The 12,253-nt window shown below is 34.0% G+C and overlaps 1 protein-coding gene across 1 annotated transcript in view; it reads left to right on the forward strand.

Moving 5' to 3' along the window:
• Nucleotides 1-12,253, forward strand: part of PTPRQ (protein tyrosine phosphatase receptor type Q) — a 128,904-nt gene that overhangs the window by 51,648 nt on the left and 65,003 nt on the right. The window contains exons 34-36 of the mRNA XM_085569150.1: nucleotides 44-164; nucleotides 3,716-3,876; nucleotides 5,437-5,582. Of these exons, the coding sequence (XP_085425276.1) occupies nucleotides 44-164; nucleotides 3,716-3,876; nucleotides 5,437-5,582 (428 nt within the window). The remainder of the gene's footprint in view (nucleotides 1-43; nucleotides 165-3,715; nucleotides 3,877-5,436; nucleotides 5,583-12,253) is intronic.

Here is a 12,253-nt window from a genome sequence, read left to right on the forward strand (position 1 = left end):
AGCTGTTTAACAAGATGTTGTGTTCTATTGTCTCATTTTATAGCTCCAAGTTCTCCTCCCCAAGCCCTCTCTGTAAAACAGTTGTTGGGTGTCACTGTGAAGTTGTCATGGAAACCTCCACTGGAGCCAAATGGAATTATCCTCTATTACACAGTTTATGTCTGGTAAGATTTTTCTGGAAGTACTTCTGAGGATAAATGTTAATCTGTAACCTATCAGGAATGTTAGGTTTTTGTTGCACAATATGTTGAATACATGTTTTGGGATAACAAATATCTATCCAGCACTTAAAATACTGGTCTTTTTTATATGCAAATTCAGACTAGCCAAAAACTGGTGGAACAATTTCAGCATTTTGCAAGCATTTTAAACATTTTTTTTTCCAAAGGTTATACTATAGTAAGTGAATTCAGATTTAAACTAGAGCATGGTGCCTATTTTTATAATATTTTGATTAGGCCTGCTGCAAGGCAGGGTGCAAACCCATGCTGAATTGTCAAGGAGATTTGAAATAGGCTTAGAATAGAGAAATATTGCCTCCTTTTATAGAGAGTGTGTAAGAGCAATGTTCAAAGTTTTTGTATGTGCTATCAATTATGTCTTCTCTTATATTTTATATCTATTACATTCATAGCAAACATGTATTTTTAACAGATACTTTTCATTTTATTGTGTTTTAGTTTTTTCTATCTAACATTTTTTTATTATTATTTTTTTCGTCCTATCATATTTTTTCACCTTTCCAAACGAGTTTTGTCACTTTAAAACTTACAGCTTCTGTCCTATTCCTTGCAAAACATAGTTTGGTCTAGCAATGTGGCATCTCTTCAAAGACCTATAACTTCTACTGGCAGTGAAAACGTTTTTTATTGATCACCTTTAATATATTGCATTTATGCTTTACCATTTTATTGCCACTGCTAAGGTGCAGGAATAAGAAATACTAAAGTGCATAAGATGCCGACCCGATGTGCAAATTCTCAGTTGTTATGGGCAAACTACTCTTGAACTTGCATTATTTTATTGTTATTTAACAGTTTTGGGGTGGGGTGTGGCCTCAATCACTACTATTTTTTTAAAATTATAATTTCTAGTTAAGTTGATGATAAAGTCAAGAGGAGAAAGCTTTCCAGAAAAGTTGAATTAGTCTTCTCTTGTTAGTTCTACTTTACTGGGAATGTCTGTTGCTCTTTAAAATAATGGCTGCCCTCAAGCTAGGGAAGATTTACTTTATGATAAGGGCTATGGTTTTGATGAACGTTGTGTTCAAAGACTTGAGGTTATGCAACTTTTCATCCATATGTCCCCCTATAACTTGCTGCTTTTGTTACTGTGAGAAAAGATTTAGACAGAATTATTTTTAAAAAATAAACCTCTCTTAAATTGTCCATCTTTCTAAATATCGTGATTAAGAAATCACACAACTTCTTGCTCTAAGCCTTGCTTTTTGCTCTGTCTTGTCTTTCCTTACTGTGCCATACCTAAATTTAGAGAGGCTTTAGGTATCATGTTAAGGCAAGGGCATTGGAGAAAAACTCCCTTTGCCTTCAAAGGGGTCGTAACTTCACTTCTTCCTTGGCAGGGAGTGAGGGGTGTGGAGGAAGGAGAGTAATTTTAAGTATTTAAGAGTTGTCTGTACAGTTTCATCAAATGCATTGCAGGGGGAGATTTGACAAGGCAAATTGTCATGCCATATATTTGCTGCTCTTGGGAGGTATTCAATATATTTTGGAGGAGACTCTTATCTCAGTGCTTCTCAATAAAGTAGAAAAAAGGTTACTATAGTTGTTAAATAGAATACAAAGGGTGATATTTGCAATGTTTTCAGTTATATTTTATGAATTTGTCAGAGGACAAGGTGCTAGCAGGTAGTAAACCACATTTCTTCTTTCCTTGAGCCCAAAACCTCATACTCCTTAAATGTAATTTTAGAGTATTAAAGGTGCAATTGAGAAAATTGCTGAACTTGTATGTAGCTATTGTTTTTTTTTAATTATTCTTTTCTGCAAATTTTTGTGAGATGCTTATTGACTAGGTCTATTTTGAGGTACAGATTTTTAAGAAAATATGGTACCTGTCTTTGCCAAATGGAATTATGCAATTTCTTGGAATCTGTGTTGTCTGCATGTTTGAAAAAAAATGTGATTTAAAACCTTTTATTATTTTTCTTTAGTAAAATTTCTTGGCTTAACTTATTCTGCTAGGTATTTTCTCAATGTCTGGGAAGGCTGCAGTCACTTTGATCAGTGCTTTCTTATTTTTATTGCAATCTCAGTTATTTCTAAACAGAAAATCAGCTTCCCTTGAAATACCTCAAGTTTTTGTTCTTCTTTCTGTGCCTGGTTGTGGAAATGTTTTTTGGCAACTCAGATGTAAGAATGCAGTTATTCAGACTAGAAATGTTAGCAACACTAAGCTGTGGATTTTCTTCTTACTTAAATTATAACCAGATACGTATTTCCATACTAAGAATACATTGGGCAAAGATCCAGGAAAAAATGTCTTTCTTTGTATAGAGTTTGATAACTGCAGCTGCAATCTCTTGTAAATTTTACTGACTATTAAAAATGTCAGAAGTTTGAGAAAAATCTCTGTTACCAAGAGTGTTTCCCATGTCAAGTGACATTCCACTCAAAATCTGAGGGTTAGGAAGGATTTTTTTTTTTCTCATACATTTTCTCAATCCAGTTGTTGGTTAATGTAACCTTATTTCAGATATATTAGATGGTGATCTTTGCTAATGGGACAGTCATTCAGTTATCAAAGGATGGAAGTCTGGTAATTTTGAATCTCTTTTTGCTTTTTTTTAGTATTAGAACACATTGTCATTTGTGAAGAGTTTCATGGTGGCTTCTGGAGCAAGATATTTTATTTTAATTATCAAATTATCATCTCTGTATGAAATCCTATTAGAGACACAGGACACCTACTCATACAGAGATCTTTGAAGGAATGAAATGTTAGGTTTTTATTTTCCTCCTATTTTTTCTAAAAATATTATGTTAATTTTACAAGGAATATAAGACTTCTTGAATTCTATATAAGTTATTTCTATATCTTATTTTACTTTCTGATAATCATTTCATATCTATGCTAATACCAGCCTTTTATTAATGTTACATCTTACAGTCTTTCTAGGCGGGTTTTGACCTGATTGGAGTTCCATTCTGATCCTCTGCTACATTCCACTAGAATTAACTCAGCACCAGCTAATTCCTGTTCCATATCATCTTCTATTATTCCATTTATAACTTCAGCCTTCTGACCAATTTCACAGAGTCACAGTAGGGCATGCTCCCTATAATCTTTTTATATTTCGCTATTCCTGTCCAGGGAGACAGTTTAGTTATGCCCTACTGTGTCCTTCCCAAGGGTACCACATAACCATTTGAAAGCAGTTAATAGATAGAAATACTCCTCCTTAATATTTCAAATAACCATTGTCTTTATTGATGTAACTTGCAAACTTATTTCTGTGGGATTTTTGGGTGTTATTATCTTTAAGAAACAAAATTAAGAGCCCTACTGCGATGTCATGGCACAAAAGTTAGCTTTTCACCATAAAAGAGAAAAATTTATCCTAGCCTCTTTTAAAAACCTAAACTACCTATATTTAACATGATACTGCATTTTTAATTTTTGCAAAAAATGCTGTAATTATATATATATAAATAAATGTTTTGTGTATGCAATTAATAAAATACTTTTTCTTTAGGAATAAAATGTCAAAGAGGAGTGTAAATGTAACAGAAACATCACTGGAATTCACAGACCTAGAATATAACTATGAGTATAGTGCTTTCCTAACAGCAAGTACAAGATTTGGAGATGGCAACATAAAAAGTGATACTATAACATTCAGAACTTCTGAAGGAGGTAAGGTTATATACAATATGAACCTGTATTTTCATTCAGCCTTAAAATTCTGTCAGCCTTATTTAAGTTAATAAAGCCACTGAAGTAGAAGTGACATTTGACTTGTAGAGAACAGACATTCTGCCTGTCTCTGTGGCTCTATCTTTGTGTATACATGTATCTATGGCTCTATAAAATGATGATAGGTATTTCCATTAATTTACTGAGATAAAAACTTAGCATTTCTCTTCAGGACAGATAAGATCCAAATAATTTCATTCTAAACTTTGAAATAAATAATATTATTTTTGTAATATATTTTTATAGATCCTTTAAGCAGCTGTGATGTAACTTCTGATAGGGAAATACTCTACTTAGAGTATCCCTCTCAAGTCTGAAATATTTTTAATTTGAAAATGAACGCTGTAAGTGTATATTGGTTTGTTTATTGTATTTGAATTATTTTATACTTCCAACATGGAAAGTGATATTTATATGACTGTATGATATACTGTGTTTTGAAAGTCATTCAGTTTAATTTTTGTTTCTGGTTTTCCATCAGTCGTACTTCTATAATCTATTCCAAAATAAATAGTATGCAGGCATACTTGAGAATCATTCTGCATAGATATAAAGAATTCCCCAATGCAGAACCACTTGTATGATTAGCATCTATTTGAGCCATCCCTCCAAAATCTGTCTACATCATCAGGTTGTAGCTATTCAGAGTTGCTATTGAAACTGTTATGGGAATATGAATTGACTTGATAGGGACAGACTTTAAGGAAACGGTTCTGGGGCTCCCCCTCCAATTAATATTTTGATATTTTATGCAAACTACAGCAGGACAAAGCAAGAGAGATACATAACTCATAGTCTTCAGTACTCTACTGCAAGCTCTGTAGAGCATTTTCTTGGATGGTGAGAAATATGGATTTAAATTCTCCTAAACTGACTTAAGGAATTGAATTTAATTCTCCTATATCACTGTGTTACTGAGAAGAACCATATGCTGCTATTCTTTATAAATAGGAGGAGAGACTAATGGAAGAAAGTTTACAGAGGTCTTCCTGTACATTCAATAGGATGAGAAAAGAGGAAAAAATATAAATTATCATACTGTCCAAGCTTAAGTATCTGGTTTACCTATATGAGTTGGGAGCCCCAATTCTGTTAATAATCAGAGAGAAAAAGGCTTTAAATTTAGGTTTTGTGAAAAAAATCCTTTTTTTTTCCCTACTACCTGTGTTTGGAGTATAGACATGTAACTCAGTCAACTTCCATCTCTGCAAATTAGATTTTCTATGTGCACAAAGCAGTAAGTACAGGACAAATACTACAAGAAAAATCTTACCTGTTTACAAATGCAGCTAAATACAAATATGGTTGAAAAAGTGTTTTAATAATTCATCTTACATATACAGTTTTATATTATTATTTTGTAAATCATAATCAGAAATACATTTAATTTGCCATAGGATGTTGTAAAATCTACTATAGTGGATGATCCTCAGATACTAAAGTGCACAAAACCTTGAGGTACAAAAGCTTTAGGTATGCTAAAACTTAACATTTTTCCAGCACCAAGTGATCCACCAAAAGATGTTACATACAGAAACCTTTCTTCCACGTCAATAATGCTATTCTGGACTCCTCCTCAAAAGCCTAATGGAAATATACTGTACTACTCAGTTTATTTCAAAAACAATTCAGGAATATTCACACAGGTAAGCTTATTTTTATATTCTTTCATAGAAGTCAATGAAATATTCTAATAATTACTTAAAGATTAAATCAGTTTTATAATTTTCAACAAATTGATTTTTCATATTTCTTTCATCATGATGTAGTTCTTAAACTTACATGTATGTAAATTTAAAGATCTAAGTTTTTAAACTTATAAAGACAGAAGCACATCCTGTAATCTTATATGTTACACTGCATCTCATTGAGCATTCATATCATATAAGCATTAATGCAAATAGATTTTGTGTAATATTCCATTATGCAAAGTTTATATGTCCATATATATATATGTATATATATGCACACATACACCTAATACATATCTACACACTTAACATATGTAGTGGATAGACTCAAGACCTACTACATGCATGGCACACCCTCGAGAGTGTTTATTTTAGTCTAATCAATCAATTTGAGTAAGTTTCTGGTTCTGGTTTTACTTTTTAATACTTGTTTGTACAGTATTGAAAATATGAAGGTGATGTGAAAGTAGGGAATGCATTTTTTTCATATTTTTCTTACTCTCAAAATGAAATTACTATTTAGTATATTGAAGCAAAGATGTTATTCTGAAGTTAAAGATTAAAAGACAAAATCTTATAAATAATATTTTGGAGATACATTTTCATTTCGTTTTTTTTGCTCTTGCTTATTTCATCCTTTATTATGCACTACACTTATTAATTGTATATAGTCTTTCTGTTCTACTTTCTGTGAATATATTATGGTGCAGAAAAACAATTAAGAGAAATAAGCTTCCTTTACAGGTTTTTGATCACAAGTTTTACACATGTGGTAGAAAAACAAGAAATATAAATTCATTTAGAAAATTATGTATGGAAAATAGCCTTGACTGCATAAAATTTATGATAAAGATATGTCTAGGGTGAGGTATGCACGTTTTTGAGGATAACTAGAAAAAATATTCACAAGTGTTAAAAATAACTGTGAGTGAACAATCGCTGACACACTTCAGTGTATACACGTCTCTGACTTCTGTGAAGGTATGTAGTTGCTGGACTCTGCATAATTTCAGGTGCAAGCAGGACTGTGCCGTGAATTCACATTCTGATGAGATTAAAATCAGGGCTACAGTTCAGATAATAGACTGTTTGCACATACTGTTACAGCAAAAGTTTTTTTCTTAAATCTCTGGACAAACTCTGCATCACCTGAGCTAGCCCATCCTATGAAGGACATTTCAAGGAATTTTAGAGGAGGACTATGGACTTGGACTATTCCTGCCTTAAGGAAGGTGCAACTCTGAGATGAATGAGTAAGGTGAAGCTGACACTCTGAGGGAGAGAGAGATAAAACCCCCCGGGATGTGCCCAGGATTCTGGAAATAAAGGAGGAAGATAGGGAAGATGGAGCACAGTAGCATTGGCCCATCAAGGTGAAGGTCCAGTTTTATTATCATGTGATGTAGTTAGGTCAGGAATGGATGGTGGCACAAGTGGAAGTTACTGCTGCTTTGGCATATTATGTGTTTTCAGGAGAAAAATGCTGACAGTAGTTCTACCTCTGTGTGTGGAACCTACCATTTTCATCCTTTTGACTTTGATTTTTATCCCATTCCTTTGCCCTCAGAATGCAGGTTTCAGCTGCTGTTGCATCTTCTCTTACTACCCATGGGATATGAACATTAATCTCTCAAATCATGATCAAATATTAATACTGTCTTTAATTATTTCTGCCCTTTACATCCTGTCTGCTCACTGTTTAGCATGGCAACTACCATATCTACACTGCAGTCCTAATCTATACCTTGGATTTCTTGGGGATGCAAGACAGATTTCAAACAGGTGAAAAAAAGCCAACTCATTTCTGTCAGATATTTTATATTACTCCTTTTACAACAGAGAAATGCATGTGTGAAAGTCAGCCTGATATGTGACTATATATATATACACACATATATGATATATATGGACAGTTGTAACCTACATGACTATGCATACATATATAGCTTACAACTTTTTGTAACTTAGAAGTACAACCATGTAATTGCAGGGTCTGTTGCTAAGTTTTGTATTGCACACATTTGGAAAGAAAGAATCCTTGGTTGAAATACTTTGTGCCGAGGTCATCGTTCTGCTTATGTTTAACCAAGCTGTATTTTCATTTTGACAAATTATAAAGGACAGTTGAAAAAGTGGGTGATCTTTTCACATTTCATATTTTCACATTGTGAGTAGCCATTCTCTACCAGTCTCCTCTGCTTCTTTTCAGGACATAATGCCAGAGGTCCAAGTCTTAAAGCATAACTTCTAGATGCCTGAATAAACACCCTTGCTGAAGAATATCAAGCAGATTAATATCTCCCAATGCTCTCATAATCTGAAATAGATACAGAAGTCATACTAAACTATTCTGTTGTCTCAATTTATCACTGTCTGTGCTATTTTGTTGTCTTAATTTATCACTTCTCACATATTCTCAAAATGCTCAGGCATATTAAAACCTAATCAATATAAACCACTGACAATTAATATGTTAAAACTAGGAAGTTAGTAGTTGCAAAATGAAGGATTTTGTTTAGGGAAAAAATGCCCAAATACCAAAAAAGACCTGAGATAAAAGATGCAGTTTACTCCTTGACATGATGCAGAAATTTGAGTTTTCTTCAAAAAGGGAAAATTTATGTACCCTCAACAGTCAAAAAAATAATGTATAGTTTCTTTTCTTTACTGCTGTACATGAAAAATAACAACTGCAGCTGTCCAGTCAGAAGGCCTGGGATGCTCAGACCCAAGGTTCAAGACCAGAATAGCAGAAGGAAATATTTAGTGATGGAGATTAGATTTAAGGATTTTGGTAGATGAGTGGGCTGTTTCTATGGGGATGCTGACAGTTGTAAAAGAAAATGTGTCATAAAGGGAGGAATGGCTGGCAGCCAACTAGAATAAACCATTACCTGCATTAGGCTAGGTTCCAGTTCAGCTTTATCTTTCATCTTCTGCTGTCATAGGTCTAGGGAAAATGCTACTTCTTGGTGTATATATCCTGTCCCAGTGCAGTAAAGATATGACATGTGTGCTGACAAAAAATACTACCTTCATAGATGACATGACACTGTACCTTTTCTTCATGTTACTTCTCTGTGACACTGCTGGGTTCCTGAAGTTCAAGATCTCACTGTTTGCAATAGCAGCTTTGCAAGTTTTGCTCCACAATGCCTTGACTGGTGCTTGAAGCAATCATAATGCCCATATTCTCAGTCCTATCAAGGAAATAAATCAAAGACTCAATGGTAGTAGTTTTCTCATGGCTAAATATAAATCTATGAAAGATATCATTGGCTTGAATGAACTCTGTTATTCAATCTCTATATACTTCTGTTTTGATTAGCAAAAAAGTAGAAAGGTGCTAATTACAAACATAAATATATGCTTCAATAAATTTCCCCAGTTTAGGAATTTCAGTACAGAGGAAATGTGCCAAACAGGGGAACCAGGGGCAAGGACTGAAAAAAAGCCTATGATCCTTCTAGCAACTGAATATCTGACCCCAAATCATTCAACCTCTACCTCAAACCAAGCAAAGTGAATATGACTTGATACAGCTCAGAGTGAAATTAACTTGTCTATGCTTAGGATCTAGACAAGGGATGCAAACAATGTGCTGTTACTTAACAATCAACCATTTTCTTTCATCAGTATGACCAAAGTAGGGATAAAAAGGACAACTTCCCTACAATACACTGCAAATTTTTAAAAAAGCTTGTCTCAGAATAGTACAGCAAACAAAAAGGAAATAACTTCCCTTAAGTTTTTACTGAAATGGTGAATATTAACCCCTTGAAGGATGGCTTGATTAGCTTTCACAGAGACACCACTCTCAACTGATTCCCAGAATCAAGTATGTGTCCTCTGACTCAAAATAAGAATGCAATGCAATGAACCTAAAGAAGAAAACAGAATGGGGTAAAATGTTAGCAGAGAAGAGCATCACCATGTTTTCCTTATACAGCTAAATACAGCTTTATGCCACTGGAAATATCTGCCACTTCCTGAGGTGAAGAAGATACTAGTTTCTGCTGACACTTTCATTGCTTGAGTGTATTGCTTACACTTAGCTGCTTTTAATAATCTGATACTTTGCTATGTCAAAACTTCTTTCATGTATGGATGAAGAAAGGAACAGAAGGAAGAATTTCTTCAGCTGTAGCCAAAGATCTTAAGCTGTTTGCTTTCATCTACAGCCACAGTGAATTGTAAAACTTCCTATAGTGTTCTATCCCCAGGGTACAATTAGCACAAGTTTCATCTTTTCTCATTTTGTACCCACACAGCTCTTCCTGCTCACTGTTACTCTTAATTATGTATTCCGTTTTTTCCCCTAGTATTTTGAAATATCAGTAGTTTGAGATATCATCACTCCTTGAGCTCCTTACAGTAAAGGAGCTACCTCTTAAAATAGTTTTTGTTGACACACCAAAACCCTGTTATTCACATTGGTTCACTGAGTCCTCAACTGCCAGACAGCTGCCTAAATTGTAAAGGTCTTTTTAAATTAAGAGTTACATTTTCAGCTGTTCATACCAATAACTCCCATTAAATCTAGGATCAAAACTTGACATGTTAGCCTTGACATTTTTACCTTGAAAACTCAGGTAATTATTTAAGGTTTTATTTTAAAAAATCTGATTATTAATTGTTGTTATAAACTACTAACTATTGCTAACAACAATAATAATAGTAACAACAAGAGGGTATTAGAATGCTTCTCCTGGGCCAGATGATGTTTTCTGTCATACCCTGCTTGAGTACCAGAAAGTTTAACTAAATACCTTAGAATCTGATCCACTGTTTCCTCTATCTTAACTTACCAAATGTAACACAAAGCTCTTTCCAGCCTTTTTCAGTTAGGTATGAAGCTAGTATGAAAGCCAAACTACTTCTAGAATAAATTCATATATTAAGGTGGAATTTTTTGTATTTTAACTGATGCTGACTTAACCTAATCTATTGGCCAAAACTAACAATGTGCTTATATCAGTTAATAAGAGTGGATACAAAAATTTATACTCACAATTTGTGCAGCTTCTGTTCTGCATTCCAAGCAAAGGTTTAAATTTTCATTGACAAACTGTTTGCTTATTTATGTTATGTCAGTACTAGTGACTGCAAAACTAGGTCTTCAAATACGGGCATAAAAATCTCAGGGAAATAAATGAGAGTGTCACCTATTGTTTTCTGCAAAAATAAAAATATTTTGCCCGTAGAAAAATTGGTGAAGCATTGCATTAGATACATAAATTGATATGAATTGGTAATAGACACCAAGATTGCATACTGAGCCGTCAGTTTGCACAGTACTGATTCAACTGTGTGATAGAGCATATCACAGTGACTTCTTCAGTAGGAACTTTCCTCATGAGAAATATAATACATTTTTCAGTATGCAGTTTTAGCATGCCTGTGCTTATATGTGGTATTTCTAAATTTTCGTACTCAAATATTTCTGTAGCCTTTTTCCTGCTATAGTAAGTTTGCTCTCATGGCCTCTCTTTTTCAGAAAAACACTTGAAAGCCAACTTGCATTTTAAAGAAGTGGAAGGTGTGGAATTGATCTAATACCAAAAATAGGGGGCAGGCCAAATAGCTGGAATTCATCAGGGGGTTGGGCAAAATCCAGCCAACCCTAAAAATATTGCTATGTAGAAAAAATTAGGATTTCTTTGGTCCTGAGAAGTGCTGGCCATGCCATCTGCTCAATGGGGCAATGTGGCCGCTGGAGAGAAATGCTACTGGCTCTTTGAATCAGCAGTGAAGATTTGACTTGCTACCCCAAGCTTGAGCTGAATATGCTTATGGGCTAAATAACTTCTCAACAATTTTCAAACCATGAACCAAACTGTGTTGGATCATCTAAGCCAGGTTTCTATAAATCAGTGGATGATTCAACACACTCACTTATGTGATGTAGCTGAACTTGCGAAAATAATATGCTTTATATTTTTTCTTTTCATCTTCCAAAATTGTTGATTCTAAACAGGAATAGCCTCCTCAGAGGTGCTGATCTGAAGCACTGACTTATTGTTGTAGTCACAGTATCAATGACATTGATTTATATAGTTCAAAAGACAGCGGGACTAGGTTCTGCTGCTATTCTTTCAGTAGCAAGTCACTGCACAAAAGAAAAAAATTCAGTTGATGCCTTCAGTTTAACATGATCCACTCACTATAGACATTTCCTTAAAGATAATGGCATGGTGTTACTGCATAGGACAACTAGCAAAAGGAACAGTTTACCAAGGGTGAGGTGAGATCTCTGCAACTGAAAGCTTTAAGTTCAAAATCTACTCTCATAAAAATAGATTAAAGAGGGAAAGTCCTCTGATTTGATTAATGATCAGTCAAGGCATGTGTGATTCATGTAATCTATAAACAATTAGCAGATACTGGGGTTTTTTGTTGTTTTCTAGATGAAATATGGATAAAAACACTGCAATATTACAGCTTTAATCCCTGAATTGGCATTCAACAATTACAAACAACAGAAGAAGCCAATTATGTACTCTCTAGTACTGACAAAGAGTATAAATAGACATCATACAATCAAGTATTTCAGAAAAATCAGTACTCATTAGGAGTCAAAGCATAGGTTTATGTCTTCTGAGTGCTATGGTAAATCATGTCTGCTG

Source organism: Lonchura striata, chromosome 1A (assembly GCF_050655825.1).
Source record: "Lonchura striata isolate lonStrDom1 chromosome 1A, ASM5065582v1, whole genome shotgun sequence".
Lineage (NCBI taxonomy): Eukaryota > Metazoa > Chordata > Aves > Passeriformes > Estrildidae > Lonchura > Lonchura striata.